Below are 18,541 nucleotides of genomic sequence, written 5' to 3'. Positions count from 1 at the left end.
AAAAATGTTACATGCTAAAACTCCTGCAATATATCTGCACTGCAAAATGAAAATGTAATTTTGCTGTGTTCGTCCTCCAGTTACATAACTAAAACACCGTTCTTCCATCTTTTTGTTGGTCTTGTTACACTAGCTAGCTAGACTGATCTACCACAATTACACTAACATATGTGATCCTTATGGGTCCCTTCCAACTCGAGGTATTCTATGATTCTATGTAACCGCTTTGCCTTTATGTATATACACACCTTTATAGGTGCTGTGCCTGACTGACTTTTTCTGACCTTATGCAGTTATTAATTAATGCCACTGATAAATTAATGTAAAAGTAGTAAAAAACAGGGAGGAATGTCAATAAAACAAAATGGGGTTAATTATAATCCCTCCTTTACCTCCAGAATTCACTGCAGTGGAGTTCTAGTCTTGACAAAGGCTTCTGGATATTAAGGTTTTATATACAGGTATAAATACAGATTTACTTGTTAGTCAAGAAATTCAAAACATTTTAGACGTCCTGTTCATTCACAAAGTCTTTGTTGCCCAGGCTACCAGAATACTTTCTTAATGTTTTCTCTTGAAGTGCCATACAGTCTTTACATTCTAGCAAGACAATAACCTCAGACAAATGAAATCTTAGTTTCACATCTCATTTGGAAAATAGCAGCATTATCGGAGTCTCTATATAACATTGAGTATAAGCCTAATTATGGACATAATGGTTAACATACACCTTTGACATCCTGTCCCAGAAAGTACTAAGAAGTATTTCACAGACAAATATCCGTTTTGGAAATATTAAATATGTATCTTACCAGTACTATGTACCAGAATATTATCTGTGTTGTGTAATACCCATCTTCTTCTCCTCTTAGGCTTTCATAAGATTCTTTGTTATGCCACAACTGAAAAGAAAATGGGAACTGAGGCATTTTATAACTGATTTGCTTCATGTTAGTCAGTATTTTTTTATATGTTTCAATATATTCCAGTTACTCTACAGATGTTGTACAAATTAAAAACATCAAAGGTCTTTGAAAAACAGAAACTGGGAGAAGGAAAAGCAACAGCTGAGATTGTGGAAGAAGATCCTTTTGCTGTTCAGATGATGTACTGGTGTCCTGAAAGCCGAATTTTCTGTGTGGCAGGAGTTTCTGCATATGTGGTTGTTTACAGGTTCAGCAAACATGAAGTAAATACTGAAATTGCAGTAAGTCCTTCAGAATTTTACTCTCTTATAAAAGAACATAATTTTTAAATCAAATTGCCTTGCTGTATCTGTGCTCACATACTTGAATAAAATTAATATCAAGCTGTATAAATATAGGTTTAGGGACATTCCATTTTAAACATTTTGAGTGAAATCTTGATCCTACTTAAGTTAGTGACAAAAATCTGAGGTTTTGGGAGCCAACTCTGTTTTTTTCCTTTGAAATCTGTGCTGTTTGTTACTATTAGACATAGTTTGCTTTTGAGACTTTAAGATACGGTAAATCTCTGTTGTACTTACCTGCTCTAAAAATAATGGCTGCTGTATGTTTTTATCAGATAATGTACATTGTGTACGTACATAATAATGCTCTTTTTAACTCAAGTATTTTATCTCTTTAATTTATGTTCATAGTGTTTGTACCACAAGGGGACTGAAAATTATCACTGGCTTTAACAAAATAAAGAGTTGATTTTTTTTCTGGCTTATGCTGACTTTGTTTCCCTAAAAATGGACACTCTATGAAATGCCACACTATTTATGGCTAAGCACTTGATATTTTCCTAAGCTTTCTGTTGCTCTATCCTGTTCAAATACTCCTTTTTCTGTCTTCATGTCTTAAGCAATCACCTTATTTCAGGTAGAATCATACAGTTCATGTTCTTTTAACTGCACTGCAATCACCTTGTACTTATCATTGCTGTACAGCAAGTCTGACTTTGGTTTAAACCTTGCATTTTTGCACAGGAGCCACAACCACTGCTAACAGTGTGGCTGAACAGCATTTATGACGTAAAATATTCTTTCTTAAGTCTAAAGTTTAACAGCAGACTACTCTTCAGGCAAAGCCAAACTAAACATGACTGCCTCTCCTTCAGGCTTGCCATTCTCTGGTGCTGGAGAACAGTTTGCAACTCAAGACACTCTCTTACCAGAAAGTATTTCTTTGCATCTGCCAGCTCTCAACAAACCCCAGGGGCTGACCCAAAATTTCCCTTTCATTTTCCACCTTCCCCGATCACAGTTCTTTTCATTTTGATGCTATTTTAATGTGCTTTAGAAAGTCTATAGTTCTAGCCTGGCAAAAACATGTGTCATTTTTGGCCTGTAGCCATGTGCCATCTGGTAAGGAAATTCATTACCTATAGCTGTTCTGTTGTTTTTCTCTCATTTTTTCCCCCCAGAGGCAATTATTAAGCTAGCTGAATGTGTCCTTTCAGGAAAGTTTTAAAACTAATGAACAGTAATTTCACATTACTGACCAGCTCATGTATAATGCTGCTAAAATTACTACATTTCAGTGTTCTTACATTGTTCCATAGCAAGTGCACCTTGTCTTTTATTACCTATCATTTAATTTCTTTATTTTCACGTCTTTTACTTCTATGGCTGAATTGCATCAGAACTGGTAGTTTTCTGAAGTGTTATAATATGTGCAATTTAATAGTTTCTCAGATTTCATCTGTAATTAAGAAGCATTTATATGAGGAATTGTTCTCTGAAGAGTTACTTTAATATTATCTAATCTTGATGGCATAGTCACTGAGTTCCCCTGGGTTTTGTGCATCCGTGAGATGGGCCTCATCTCTTGGTTTTCACATTTTTGCTGCAAGCATTCAGGTCTTCACTCTTAAATGGCGGGGGTGGGTTTAATAAAAAGTATGGGAGTCTTTGTTGGAATATGTACCTGACTTTAGGCTGTCTGGCTTTGTCTATACTGAGACTGAGCTGGTCAGTCTCAGGATTTCTTTTCTGCCTGAGGCGAGCCCAAGTTCTAGCACTTAGTGTCCTCCCTTCTCTAGCAGCCAGCCTGAACTCACCTTGAGTTCAATCTATAAATCCCAGCATTTTAAGGACCCCATGTTGGTTTGACTGTCTGATGTCAGTCTTGTAATGTTATTGCTGTGGTAAATGGGAAGCATGGAGGCTACTCAAAGGTTTCTCCATGTAGCAGGGAAGTCTGCTGCTGAATATGCTTTACAGGCATAGACTGTGCCTGGGATTTCCTCAATAGAAGTAGTATTTGCATAATTCCATATCATATTCTGGAGGCAAGTAGTATGCATGAGACAAATTCTGCTTCATATCCAACCTTGGAGTCATTGCCATGCAGTTATGTAAAAAGCATTTGCTGTTGTTGTTGTTGCTTTCTCCATCCTGTCACAAAAGGATATCTAGGTATCTATTAAATATGATCACTTTCTCAGTGATCAGTCTTTCCTCAGTGAAGCTCCTCTTCGAAGCTCTTGAGAAGAACCACAGAAAAAAAGTTTACACTAGTTTGAATGTAGAAAGGAGAATCAATGAACCTTGTGATGGGATCCTCCAAAAAGATCTTTACCGTGTGTCAAAATAAATTGGTACAACAGGTCTGTACCCCTTCCAAGGTCCAGTCAAAGCAGGGACCAAAACATAAAAAAAATTCACAGCCATGTTATTAGCCTAAATTTTTCCTTCTCTCTGCAAATGGACGGTAGCGAGAACTTAACAAAATTAATTTTAGTAGAAAAAGGAAGACACAAAGAAAAACATCCAAAGAAGAATGATGCACTTCTAACATGGCAAGCAGAAGAACATACACTTCAACAGTTACTCCAGTCCTGCGTGAAGATTAAACAGCATTATAAATTGTTTCGGTCAGCAGCAATTACTTCCAGAAGATTAGGTTTTCCTGAACTCAATATTTCACTCATTGGTCTTTGAAGGCAAATGTTGTCCGTAGGTTTCTTAGCTGATTCAGGCAAAAAATATCCATGCATTTTGCAAGGAGAAAACAAAAGTGAAATTTTGAGAAAAGACCCTTTCTCTTGCGATTGAGCAGAATCACTTTGTTCTGAAATCTTACGTGTTTTAACACAATGGTTGAGAAACAGGAGAGTCTTCAGTACTGATCTTTATCTCCCAATTCTCATAAAACTTAGGTATTTTCTTAATACTGTCATCTCCATTCTGGTACAGATGATGTCTCAGTGAGAGATCACTAACTAAGGCAGAGTTTGCAGTGTCTAAATCTGCAATTGCTTCTGATCACTTCAAGGTACCAGCACTGAAATTACTATTCAGCTAGTAATCCCAAGACCTTATCTCTTTGAGGGCTGTACCTTGTTTTTTATTCTTTTCAAAATAGGGATCTCCTTGGACAATTCATGAGGTAGAAAGAATTGCCCAATATCTACTGTAATTCTTTGAGATGATTACTTGCATAGATTTGAGCTCCCTGTCCAGTTTCCCCTGTGTTTTGGAGTCCTTCAGTTAAGGTTTCCTGAATTAGTGGAAAGAATTGAAGGGTGGTTGGTCCTGTTTGGTCTCCTTTTCCCTATTTAGAGAGCCCTGAAGGAAAGCAAAAGGTAACTGGTTTTAACTTTGCTTTCTAGAATCTGCCAAACTCATGCTCAGGCTAAGGAATACGGAACTCTTTGTGCCGTTATCTCCGATTTCCTGACCCCCGCCTATGGCCAAATGAAGTTTGTTCATCAGTACTACCCACACTGTCAGGCTTCTGCATACTGGCTAAAACCTGTCTTGTAGAGACTCTGTTGTACTAGCAATAAGGAGGCAGAGTTGATGATCGTTCTTTTAATGAATTTGCTTAGGAAAAAGATAACAGACAATAGGCAGAAAATTTTCATAATATTTATCCTGAATGATGCCTTCTTATGCTGAAATATTATTTATTTGGGGATGATTGACTTCTCTTTTCATAATAAATGCTGGAAAGTTCTATTCTTGCCTTTCACTTACAATGAAAGGCTTGAATCAAAGTCAGCACTGGAAGAATATACCTATGTATTTCTCCATCAGCATAGGGTAGATGACTAGTTCCTATCTGATGTTGCTGTTAGGCTGTATAAATAACAAATGACAGTATTCTTTGCCTGCAAATGATAATGATAAATGTGGGGGTTTATTTAAAAAAAAAAAGGCTTACTGATATTTATTTGAAAGTAACAGAACTTTGAGCAGCTTTTTTTATTAAATTATAACTTAGCTTTTTATTTATTTAAGTCATTAGAGGTACGACTTCAGTATGAAGTAGAAGATGTCATTACTCCTGAACCGGAAATAATTCCTCCATTTCCAGATGCCTCCTCCCAGCTTCCTTCTTTAAAGAGCCTTTCAGGCAGTACCAACACTGTAGCATGTGAAGGAACGATGAAGGATAGTATCCCATGTCTTAGGTAAGTCTACGCCATTGTTCAAAGATTTATCTTTCTAAAAAGCATTCCTATCTATTGTATTAACAATCAGTTAACTATCAAGAAAAAGAGGTTAATCTGTTTAATCTTCTTAATGTACACAACACAAAATGAGAAGAAACCAGAATATGGAACAAACAAAAGAATTAAGGCAAAATAATTAACAAGGGATTTTAAAAGGATACAAGTAAGTATGGAGAAGATAAACTGTTACAGTAAAGGTTTGACTGTAATTTTCCAGTATGATCTAGGAGTAAATCTTCATCTCATACCCACAGTTTTGAGTGGAATACAAGCACCACAGAATAAATTAAGGAATTTCTGAGGAACTTTTTTTTTTTTTGAGTTCACAGAGACTTCCATAAAGCAGACATGTGCAAAGCTTTCCCTCCTTGATTAATTAGTATAACACTAAAATCTTTCTTTGTAAAAGAAGTATATGTGTTCTGTGGTGTGTAAGGGATGGAAACTGTGTTCATACTCATGAAACAACCTTTAAAATATACAATTATGAAACAGTTGCACTGTGTGGAAGTGTATATATGATTAATCTTTAGAAAGAAGCAAATTGTTGTCTGCTAGAGTACACATTGCCACTGCTTGGAGTAGATTAATATGTTCTTACTAATAAGGCAGATAAATTATGGGTTTGAATAGTTTCAAAACAGAATTCTGTACAAAACTCCATAAACTGTAATTTCCCAGCAATGATAGTGCGCTGCTGATAACAATTGCTCTCGTTTTAGTGAACTCATTATTATTTCAGTCTAATTATTATTAAATATTTTAAACATCTCAATTATTTCAAAAGCAGTTTAAATGAACATCGCCTGACTTTGCAGATACTTTGGGCTGTTGAGCTCCTGAAAATAGCATTAGCATTTAAAAGCAATATCATTACATTGTACTTGCAAAATTAACAGTATTTTTTGGCATCCTGTTCATTTGTCCACCTCATTCAGTCAGGCAGTTGAACCTCAGACCTCAGTTAGTCATTAATATAAACCATGAAAATCAATAGCAGAGGCAGAGAGAAGTTATTAAAAATATGCCAATGTGAAATCTATTTATGCCATTGAAATCAGCAAGAATGCAATTGATTATTTCAGTGGCTAAGATTTTCCCTTAAGGGATTCTTATTTGATTTGGTCTGGGGAGGAGAGGAATTGTTGATCTTGGAGGCAGAAAAGCTGTAATGAACCAGTAGAGGTTCTGCTGGTTAGTTTTTAGGAGTTTGCTTAATTCCATATAATCTCACATTAAGCTGGCCAACTGATTTTTGTCCCATTTTACACAAAGTAAATGTAAACTTATTTTGAGAGAGAAGTGATTTTTCAAAGTCAAAGTAATTATATTACTAGAACTGCTGGCATACTCCCTCTTACATTTATATAAAAGTATACTGTGTACACTCTCATCCTTTTTAATAGGGAAAAGCATATAAATATCCACACTTTTCCCCCAAACCCTAACCAGGTCCACATTCCTTTTCTGTCAAAAAACTTCTGTTCTAAGCAGAATTATGGTGATAAGGTGAAAGTACTGCTGGAAGCACAGAAAACCCAGTAGAGACCTGGATGATGCTGTTGATTTTATATGCAAGTCATTCAGGTGGGCAGCAGTACAGAATCTAAGCTACAGTGATAATAACGTAAAGCTGCAGCCACCTACACATGGAGGGTGAGTGCACAAGTTGAACTATATTGATAGAATCATAGAATGGTTTGGGTTGGAAGGGACCTCCAAAGATCATCTAGTTCCAACCCCCCTGCCATGAGTAGAGGCACCTTCCACTAGACCAGGTTGCTCAAAGCCCCATCCAACCTGGCCTTGAATCTGATAATCCACATAAAATTTTATATACAGACTAGCTTTTAATCTTGGCCTCACTGTGTTTACTTTCATATCTGCTTCTCAACCTTGTTGTGGAAAATGGGTGGCAGTCCACACTACATCATTTTTGCTGGTCAGCAGTCAGGATGACTGAATGTGTTTGTGTCTGCGAATAGGTACTAGAAAGCAAGTGATTGAAGGGGCTGAAGTAATGAAAACTTGGCATTTTTCTGAAATCAGAAGTAAATGTTACCAAGAGAGGCAAGCAGCAGTGTGGAATAAATATTATTCTTACTTATTTCAGAAGATTTTATAATCAAATATGCAGCTATAATAACATAAGAAACTGATGTATTTGTGATTATCCAGATAAATATTTTTGATGTAAATACTGTCACCAAAAAGCTGTACCCAGAATGTAAGTCTTTGTTCCCAGACTTTTAGTATCATCCCAAAATTAGGTCAATCAAGGGTTTTGACAGTAGCTCCAAGTAGCTCCAAAATGATAAAGAACTGTCTGTGATTATCTCATGAAGAGAACTAAAAACCAAAACTTGGCAACAACCAAATTCAGTGTAGCGTAACAAGAACATGTCAAGGAAATCACTGAAATATCTACATTCCTTCTGTGCGTACGCCTGCAGTCTGTTTAGGCTTATAGTATAAACACTTCAAAAAAAGCAATCCAAAACAAGGTGAAGAACTAAATATCAACATTACTGTTCAAGCAAGATGGTTAGTGAAACCAGGGAAATGGCTCAAACATCCTTAAAGAGGAAGGTGTTACAGGAACATGGGAATGACAAACCGAATCATGAAATCTGAAATTATTTTACTCCAGTTTTATGGTCTTTCACCAACTACAACTTATTCTACGCTTAGGAAAATCCCTGTGAAATAACATCCATCTTAGCAAAGAAGATCCTCAAATTTGCAGTGAAAAATAGAGAGAGAAAGGTGTTTACTTTTTTTGCTCAGGTAACAACAATCTGAGAGAAAACTTAGAAGGCACTTCAAGTTCTCTAATTTTTTCAGCATGTTGTTAAAAACACATTGGAAAAGTAATTTCTTAATAAAAACGTGTATTAGTAGACCAGAATTAATTCTTCAGCCATTATCAGCCTGATGGTAGTTTGTTTAGAAGAAGAAAAGGATAAACGCATTGCCTCGACAGATATTTGTTGGAACTCACCATAGCAGTGTGCTTGACTCTTGTGTTCTTCCACATCATCAGTTATTCATTAAAAAATATGGATGGAAAGTACGTCTGCTCAGCTGAAAGGGCATTAGACTTAAGTCTAACTTCTTGGATTTCATTTACCTGTTTTATATTTTTTATAACATTTTTAAGGGCAGGAGCTGAAAACTGAAAATGGGGTGCAAGATGGAAACACCGCCACTAGTATGCCTCTTAAAGGCTTAACCACAGACATAAGAAGTGGAAGGGCCCCATCACAAAAGATACTCTGGAGGACTATTTGTATAAAATATTCAGCTTCTGCTTGCTGTGAAGTTTGTTTGAAAAGAATACATCTTCATTGTATACAACTCTTGTTTGTAGTTTCAATTTTCCCCAGTCTGAAAAGACCCCTCTCCCTTAGCAGCTTGGGTTCACAGATGTTCGTCCCTTTGTTCTCACCCCGAATACTCCTGGGTAATCCAGGGCTTCATTAAGCTTATGGATAGTGTCACTTCAGAAATGCTCATGGATATGTATCTTATGAACAAAGGAAAGGGCAAAGCTTTAGTGCCAGCAGAACAGGTAAGAAAGTGCAAAACTTTGAGCAGAGGTTTGCTGTTAATAGAAAACAACAATACAAAGCTATCGCCAACTGTGGTGGTTGATCTTGGTTGGCTGCCAGGTGCCCACCCAGCCGCTCTGTCACTTGCCCTCCTCAACAGGACAAGGGGAAGAAAATAAGATGGAAAAGCTCATGGGTTGAGATGAAGACAGGGAGATCACTTAGCAATTACTGTCACAGGCAAAACAGACTCAACTTGGGGAAAAGTAATTTAATTTATTGCCAATTAAAATAAAGTTGGATGGTGAGGAACAAAAACAAAAATTAAAACACCTGTCCTCCACCCACCCTTCTTCCCAGCTTCACTCCTTCATTACCAACTCTTCCACCCTGAGCAGTGCAGGGGGGGATGGGGAATGGTGGTAGTGGTCAGTCCGTAACAGCTCCTCTCTGCTGCTCCTTCCTCCTCACACTTTTCCCTGCTCTGGTGCGGGGTCCCTCTCATGGGGTACGGTCCTTCAGGATAAACCTGCTCCAGTGTGGGCTCTCCACAAGCTGCAGTTCCTTCAGGAAATATCCACCTGCTCCACCATAGGGTCCTCCATAGGCTGCAGTGTGGATATCTGCTCCACCATGGTCCTCTCCATGGGCTGCAGAGAAATCTGTGCTCCCGCACCTGGAGCACCTCCTCTCCTCCTTCTTCTCTCACCTTGGTGCTTGCAGGGCTGTTTCTCACTTCTTTTTTTTCCGCACTCCTTACTCCCAGGCAGCATTTTCTGCCCTTTCTTAAATATGTTTTCCCAGAGGTGCCACCAGCTTGGCTGAGGGGCTCAGCTGTGTCCTGCCATGGGTCTGTGGCAGAGCCAGCTGGAACCAGCTAGAATGGGGCTGTGTCCAGCACAGGGCAGCTCCTGGCCTCTCCTCACAGAGGCCACCCCTGCAGCCCCCTGCTCCCCACTACCAAAACCTTGCCACACAACTTATGTACTTCTGCAGTCAGAGAGGGGAAAAGCTAGGAGCAGGTCAGGGTCATGAAGGGGAGAGGAGATGGTTATGTCTTGAAGATCCAAGTGAAGGTCTCATTCCTTATCCTGAAACGCTGCATATATTCTGCTGTGATATCCAGATATGTGATACCCAGATATGTGACCCCATATCCTCAGGTATAATAGGTGTACTCTGATAGGGCTATGGAGTTTGAGGAGGCTGCAGGACCTGAGAAAGTTGCAGGTGATTGTGAAAGGCATCACACATCTAACAATGAACTGCTTAGCTCTTTCACCAGCTGCACCAGCTGGTGCTTCACTTGTACCAGCTCCTGTTTCTGCTGCTTCCTCTCTTCAGGCTTGACACAACCATGTATTAGTTCCAACAAGGTGTCTTGTGCAACCCTGCTACACCATGTGCTTACTCTGGTTTGGTCAACCCGCACTTTGGAAAGTCTTATCTCACTACTGCCAGCACCACCTTTTGGCTCTCATCATTTTTTGGCATGCTAGAGTTGTAGTATGTTGCTGTATCTGTTGCAGTCTTTCACCAATCATGGATAATAAGGCTCCTTATGCAAGAAAATAAAAGTGGTTACTTTCTTGTCTCTAACCAGGCAGATAAAGTGCTGTTCGTCTCCACTATTTATATGTTGTGCTGTTCATCTCCACTATTTACACGTTGTCACAATGAGATTCCCTTCCAGTTTGGGTCAAGATTGTGTCTGTGTCCTTTTTCTCTTGCAACTGCAGCAACCCTGAGCAGGTGAGGGAGGAGTGGTAGTCCAGACCCCTGTCCTGGATGTCTGTTCTCACAGCTGGTCCTGGACAATCAAGAGGGAGGAAGAGGAGGATGGCAAAAAGCATCCCGCTTGCTGAAGTGTGCTGTCATGTCTTCCTATGACAAGATCTGAGCCGAGTGGCTGATAATTGCTCCAGATAAATGGATATGTAAGGTCTGAACAGTAGGACAGGCAAAAGAAATCAAATAGTTTGCCAAGCCACTGTTAAGGAAATGCATTTAGAAAGATAGATGAGGAATGCCTTTCTCATTAAATAGTAAATAAGGGAAAGGCTTGGCAAGGTTAGTGAACCCTCTACAATAAAAATATAAGCAGTACAGCATAAACTGTGTTACTGAAATGGTTAAACAATTCGAGACAGGGTGTGAATGTATTTTGAAAAGGTAGTTATCAAAGATGTTGTATCAGGTGCAGGTGCCCAGGTGTTGGGGGGGGCTGCAGGGCAGCCCCTGTGAGGAGAGGTCAGGGCTGCCCTGTGCCAGACACAGCTGGTTCCAGCCAGCTCCAATGGACCCACCGCCGGGCATGGCTGAGCCCCTCAGCCAAGAGGGTGGTGCCTCTGGGAAAGCGTGTGCAAGAAAGGGCAAAACACTGCACAGCAGCTGTGAGAGAGAGAAGAGTGATAAAAAATGTGAGAAACAGCCCTGCAGACACCAAGATGAGAGAAGGAGGAAGGGGAGGAGGTGCTCCAGGCACCGGAGCAGAGATTCCCCTGCAGCCTGTGGAGAGGACCATGGTGATGAACGTTGTTCCCCTGCAGCCCATGGGAGCTCACATCAGAGCAGGCTCCTGGCAGGAGCTGCATCCCATGGAGAGGAGCCCACTCAGGAGCAGGTTTTCTGGCAGAAACTGTGGCCCGTGAGGGACCCACACTGGAGCAGTCTGTTCCTGAAGGACTGTACCCCTTGGGAGGGACCCCACACTGGGGCAGGGGAAAAGCATAAGGAAGGAGTGGCAGACACGAAGTGTTATGAACTGACCGCAACCACTGTTCCCCATCCCCACTGTGCTGCTTGGGGTGAGGGAGGGGGTGGAGGAGTCAGGAGTGAAACTGAGCCTGGAAAGAAGGGAGGGGTGGGGAGAGGGTGTTTTTCGTTTTGTCTTTTCAAAGAATTTCTCACTCTCCTACTCTATTTTTAATTGGCAATAAATGAAATTAATTTTCCCCAGATTGAGTCTGTTTTGCCTGTGACAGTAATTGGTAAGCGATCTCCCTGTCCTATCTCAACCCACGAGCTTTTTCATTTTATTTTCTTCCCCTGTCCTGTTGAGGAGGGGGAGTGAGAGAGCGGCTGGGTGGGCACCTGGCAGCCAGCCGAGGTTAACCCACCACAGATATTAAGGTCTTATTAACAAAATAGGCATTATGCTTTAAGAACTTTTCCAAAATGTATCTTCAAGTGCCTGTACTGCTAACACCGAGCTGGAGATTTTATCTCTTTGTGTCATAAGGTACATCCATGTCCATTCTTTTCTCATGCTTTATATCAAACCATAAAAATGTGAGACGTATTGTGCAATCCTCCGTTCTTCATAACTTCTGTCAGAGTTAGAGCACTATTTGCTTTGTACATTGTCAGTTGTGCTACTGGAGTTATCTCATTCAGAAGTTTTGCCGTGTTGTCATTCAATGGTTATGTTTGACTTCATTTTACTTCAGTTTTCTGCATCTATCTTCAATTTTCCAAGATTTCCAGTAGCCCTATTTGCAACCAAGGCCTCCATCCCAACAGATGCAGCCAGTGTAGCTACAAAAAAACTGATAGCCCTGGTTATTGAATGATAAGTTTGAATATCCCCTCTTGAAAGAAGTGCTTATTTACTTGCTTCTGAATAGAAATTAGTTGGATTATTTCCAATCTGATCCATCATCTTTTCAGGTGTATGGGCCAGGGCTGCTTGGAAAGCTTGCTGAGTCACGTCATAGTCACGTTCAGCAGATAGTCTGCATCATCAGAGTCATCAAAGATCTCTTCTGTAAGATCCAGTACATAGGATAATATTGCTTAAGTTATTTATGATAGAGATATACGTATAGAGAAGCGCTTACAGCAGAAAGAAATATTATGTGCCAAAAATTGCAGTTCTTCAGAATTGTCCATGTCTATATTAACTAGCTGCTCTCCTTCCTCTCCTGATTCTTAGTCTTTCTTCAGGTACTATTTTTCACAGGGATAGAAGATTATATGTGATAGACCATTCTATTATGACTGTGTGCAGAGGGCTGCAATATAAGCAGTCTCACCATTTACAGCTACAGTAAAAATGCTACCTACAGTGTGAATGTACTAATGAATAACATGAATTCCTCAAAGAATTGCTATTATTGCATAATATCTTCTTTCAGTGTATCATCAAGTTAAGTTCTACCAGTAAAGAACACACATAAAGAAGTCATACGGAAGTGTTCCGTTACTACACTCCCCCTTAACATGTACACCTTCACTACCTGCTTTGCAAGTCACTGAACTTGCCATAAAAGAATATGAAAAGGTGTTAATAATCATATCAGATTTTATGTAGGAAGCATTCATTCATTAAGACCAGATCACATGTTAGGTAATTATACTCGTAAGAAGAAAACAGGACTTGTTTGCACTGGATGGACAAATAGAATTGTCAAGTCTGTAAGTTTTGAATATACAATGGTGAGGACCACTACAGAAAGGTACAACTTCTCATCTTCTCTTTCCTCTTTGCATTGTTCTGTCGTGCTTTACTTCAGAGCAAGAAAGTTCCAAAAATACAGAAATGTCCTGTTTCAAAGTTTCAGAAGAAAGTATTTTAGGTTTTCCACTTAAGTTGATTCATGATGATTTTTAAGTGTGCATTATATAGTGTAAGAAAATATTCTGAAAAAGGAAGATCAAAGCAAAATGATTAAGCAAAAATTATTTTTATTAACCCCCACCTACATCTGCTCCAGAGTTTCTCTTGTAGGGAATGTTGAAGTTTTCAGATTTGTTTCTACAACAGAAATGAAAGTTAAAATCTGGAATTCCTCCAAAATATCCCTATTCTGATTGGAATGCCTGGTCTCAATGTATGGGTATATGCACAGTATGCTGGTACTGCTCTGGACTTATTAAGGGATTGTGCTTCACTAGTATTTTCTCAAGAGAAGCAGTTGTTATTCGTGGCCCAGTCTGTTTGTTTGTTTGTTTGTTCTTATTTTGTACCTCTTCTTCTTAGCGTTAAGACTCGACCTGTGCGAATGCCTCCTGGATACCAAGCAGATCTTGTTATTCAGTTGGTGTGGGTGGATGGTGAGCCTCCACAGCAGATTACCAGTCTTGCTGTAAACTCTGCTTATGGACTGTAAGTAACTCAAAATTCAGGTTGCATTGATTTATTGTTTATTGCACTAAATCATGTATTTTCCAATTATACTTTGAAGTTTCCTGCAGACAATTAAAGTCAGAGTAAAAATAATCAAAAGGTGCTATAACCCAGATTCTTGGGGAAAAATTATTTGAACTCACATAAAGATTGTAATATGAGATGTTAAACTGACATTCTTGCCTATATTTTTACTATTCCTATTTAAAAGACTGAATCTTTTCATATTATTCTGTTCATCCTTTCAAATAAAATCTAACTACCTTTCAAATCTGTAATTTTTAAAGTTATTTTGAAAGGATCACCAAGGTGAAATACATTTCATAGACAATGGTGATGTGATTAAGTGTTAAATGTCATTTATCATGACATTGTATCTTAGTTGGAAATTGTCTTCTGAGAACAGCAATTCTATGTCTGTGCTAATCTCTGTTTGCAAGAGAACCAGTGACCTGAAATTGAAAATTGAATAAGGAACATTCAAATGCTAAATTCTGTATGGAAATGAAAGTGAGTGTATCTGTGTGTATTTTTTTCCTCAGGTTCAATTTATTTGCTAATTTTTAATGTTTTCTCTCACTGAGAGTCGCCCAGATACATTAAAATGGTTTTCCCTATAGGAGGTGTTACTCCAATAAAAACTATAGGCTGTAATGGGTGTTAGGTGTCTGACTCCTACTGATTTTCAGTGTCACTTGACTCTCTTCAGAGACTTTGGAAATTTTATGCAGAGACTTTACATTTGTGCAAAAATATTGTCATTTGGAGGCTGTTTTGTCAAGTCTTTGGCCTGAATTTCCAGGCAGTTTCCTATTCATGAACTCTACAAGTTTCTTTTGTTTTACCATAGCTAGATGCATTTGTCACTTGTGCAAACTGTTGGGTTTTGCCTGATTTGCTCCCTTGCAGGTCTCAGGCCTCAAGGCAGCATCTGACTTCAGGAATAATCACACCATTTTCTCACTTGTAAACTACTCTGACAGGTTGCAGTTCTCCTAGTACTCACAGTGGTTTCCTAAATGTACCTAAATGTTTTAAATTGTTTCCTTCTCTAGGAGCAGTAATAGTTTACAGGACAGCCTCCTTTAAAACACCATATACTAAGTACATGAGTGTTTCAGAAATAAATGTATGTATCCATAAAATAGCCCAATAACCTAAATTTAACTTTCCTACAAAAGCTACCCAAGAAAGGCCTATTTCTTTAAATTTCTTCTGCAGAGTCTCTTCTCTCTCCCTCTCTCTTGTCTCTCTCAACTTTTTCCTTGGGTCTATAACAAGGTACAATCCTATCTTTCATCAGAATTTTTGTTTAATACGTTAGATTTCTCCTGTTTATCTAGCCTCACATTGTGGAAAAACTGTGCCACTTCAGCATAAAGCTTGAGGATATCTCATTTTTGCCATGCTAGTTGTAGGGTTATTTGAGTCATCTTTTGCCTAATTTTTTTTTCCTATAATAATCAGTTTAATGAGGAGGAAGGCATAGGATAGTAAGTGTGTTCTGGAGTGTCTACTTCCAGCATTCTTTTAATTACTTTGATTTCTGTAACTGTATATTACAAATAATAGGAACTTAGTGTCCCTGATGTTACTGCAGCCATGAAACAGGACTAAAGCGAGATATAAAAAAAAATTTATCCCCAGCAAAGATAAAAGGCTTCAGACATTGTGAATTTTTTTTTAATGTACTTTGTTTACTTTTAACAGTACCAAGCTACAAATTAGAAGTATTAACACCTGTTTCATTTCTGTTGAAATGAATCATCAAAAACCTTCTTTATGTTATGAAAGTAGAAAAGAAAAATTTACAGAATGCTTCGATTACAGCTGAAGATCTACAAGGTTAAATACAAATAATAAATTTGTTTTAAAGTATGTTCTGTTGGACTGAAAGCAGTCTTTGAAAGTTTATTACCAGCTCATGTGATAAAAATTTTCAGCCAATCTACATATTAATTCTCAAGAAATGTCTGATGAGGATTTTATGACATTTCTATGAAAGATACCCACAGAATATAACATCTCCTAGCAACTAATTCTGTTCATCACTCAGAATTGGTAAATTCATTGTGCTTATTTTGTATTTGATTTTATAAAGACTTGGATGTTAGCAATTTATCTTAAGCCTTGTTAACAGTAATGTCTGTCTAGATTTTCTTATCATTCCTCAGAAGTGTTATAATATTAATGAGCCATTTCTGATTTTTCTTGGTAAAGTAATTTTTCTAGGTATAAGAAATATTATATCCATGCTTATGTGTGAACTTAGGGAAGTTTAGAAAAATACAGACCAGGAAGTGATGATCCGTTTTGTGGATTTGCTGACCACAGAGTGTATGATCACTAGCTCTTCTTGTGACTCATGTTTTCCAAGATTAATAAATCTCAGGTTAATCATTTTCAAAATGTAGATGGCTATAATTTTTGTGGCCTAAAGTATTAACAGATGAGATTGACACTCGTCATTTTTATTCCTTTATTTTTCTTCTCCACTTAGAACACAGGGACTTATGAACACAGGAATTGCTGTCACACTTTACACTAGTAATCTTTTTTACTTCAATATCCTTTTTCTGACAATGCCTATTAACATATGCTTTAAAGCAATATACAAGGATGAAAAAAACAAATAGCAAAATAATTTTTTACTGTTCTTTATCAGTCAATTTGTGTCAAGAAACATGAAGACATATAAAACTTTGCACAGAATGATCTTCTGGCAAATGTGACAGCATTCCTTTTTGTCCCAGGGAAACTCTCTAAAAATTATTTTGTTCTTCTATTAAGCAAAACAGGCTGTAGTAATTTCTGAAGCAGATACTACTCTACATTCATAAAACATGGAGTTTATTCCTCAGTGCACCTTATGATCTTTCCACATAAGCACAAAATATTGCCAAATAAAAGTGTATTTGTACGCACTTTAAGCTGGTGTATATTAGTAGCTGCTTAAGCTACAGATCAGTGAATAGTCAATGGGGAAAAATGTTCATAGCGTTTCCATAGATGCTGTACTAAAGTCAGTGTTACATCAAGGGTAGAAAACATGGTGTAGTAACAACCGGTAGAATTTGAGCCACTGTTGTAGATGGTGCCTTAATTTGCCAGTTTGACAAATAAGAAAAACTCACCTTATTTCACCCTTTACCTTTTCTATCTGCTATATGGAACCCTCTTTTTTATAATGGAAGCAAAAGAAAAGGTACAACAGAGGAAAATGTTCTGTCTACCCTGCTTCTCCTTCCTCCATCTCGTTACTTCTCTTTTTCCCTATTGTTTTTCCACACACAAATTTATATATCTCCTTTAAGGTATTTTGGAGCTATAGTAAGAAGAGTCAGGTGGAGGTGAGTGCATGGCTCATTTTTAGTGTGAACTGAGTGTTTAAATATCTTGCAGGGCATTGAACTGACCACCTTAGTCACTTTTTACATAAAATGACGGAACTTGATCACAAATGATTCCTAATATGATTGAGCATAGTTCGGGATTTTGAGTTTCTTTGTGGCTGTACCTGTAATCCTTTCAATCTGGAAGTTAAAATTGCAGTCTGATAGAAAAGAAGGGACTTCTGTAGACTAGCCGTCAGTATATAATATTTCTGCTTGAATGAAGTCTCCAACAATGCAGTGCAAGAGTTTGGCATACGGATCCTGCGGATAGTCATATGCTCTGTGAATTTATTTTGCTATTAAATCTTAAATAGGTTTAATGCTTTAGTGAGATTTTATCTGCTGAGATATATGGGTTTCCATATGCTATGGTTAACTTCAAGACTTTCTCCCAGGTCTTACATATAGACATGTTTAGTGTCTTTGTTTTCTTCCTTTTTCTTAGATAGACATATTGTCTAATTCCCCCCTCAACCTCCACCCCTTGCAAGTTGGGGAAAAAACATGAACAGAAAGCATTTTTATGGGAGAAGAGAAAGTGCTGCTGGTCCAATACAACTTCTTTCCTCTTTCTGAAACTGATGTCAGAAGGGAATCAGTAGTAGCAATAGAGCAGAATCAGGGCAGAATGCTTCTAGAGGGAGTTTCTAGGCAGCAAAAGATATAAATTGTTCCATCTCTTTCTCCTTATAAAAAGACTGTAGTCCAGATCTTAGGCAATCTCATACCAGTTGAGAGATCTTGTTTCAAAGCACGATGAAAATGTCAGTTATGGAATCATTTCAGAGGGGTAGAAGCTGATTTAGCAGGAATCTATAATGTAGCCAAGCTGACAGACTTGGAAAGAAATTTTATAAATATCTTTCAGATTTGGCTATCTCCACAATACAGCTTAATATATTTCATTTATCATTTATATTTAGATTTTTAAATAACAACTGTAAATTTATTTTTATTTATATTTTAATTTATATTTGTAGTTTATATATATATATAACCACTTTTTAAGGTCTATGTCCAGATTTGTACTCTTAATTTAC

General features: G+C 38.0%; 1 protein-coding gene across 6 annotated transcripts in view; it reads left to right on the top strand.

Moving 5' to 3' along the window:
- Positions 1-18,541, top strand: part of STXBP5L (syntaxin binding protein 5L) — a 212,417-nt gene that overhangs the window by 136,937 nt on the left and 56,939 nt on the right. For all 6 annotated transcript variants that reach the window (XM_076348424.1, XM_076348414.1, XM_076348405.1 and 3 more), the window contains exons 15-17: positions 990-1,207; positions 5,213-5,385; positions 13,960-14,085. In XM_076348424.1, the coding sequence (XP_076204539.1) occupies positions 990-1,207; positions 5,213-5,385; positions 13,960-14,085 (517 nt within the window). The remainder of the gene's footprint in view (positions 1-989; positions 1,208-5,212; positions 5,386-13,959; positions 14,086-18,541) is intronic.

This window comes from Aptenodytes patagonicus, chromosome 1, assembly GCF_965638725.1.
Source record: "Aptenodytes patagonicus chromosome 1, bAptPat1.pri.cur, whole genome shotgun sequence".
Lineage (NCBI taxonomy): Eukaryota > Metazoa > Chordata > Aves > Sphenisciformes > Spheniscidae > Aptenodytes > Aptenodytes patagonicus.
This window is presented reverse-complemented; position numbering and strand designations above follow the sequence as displayed.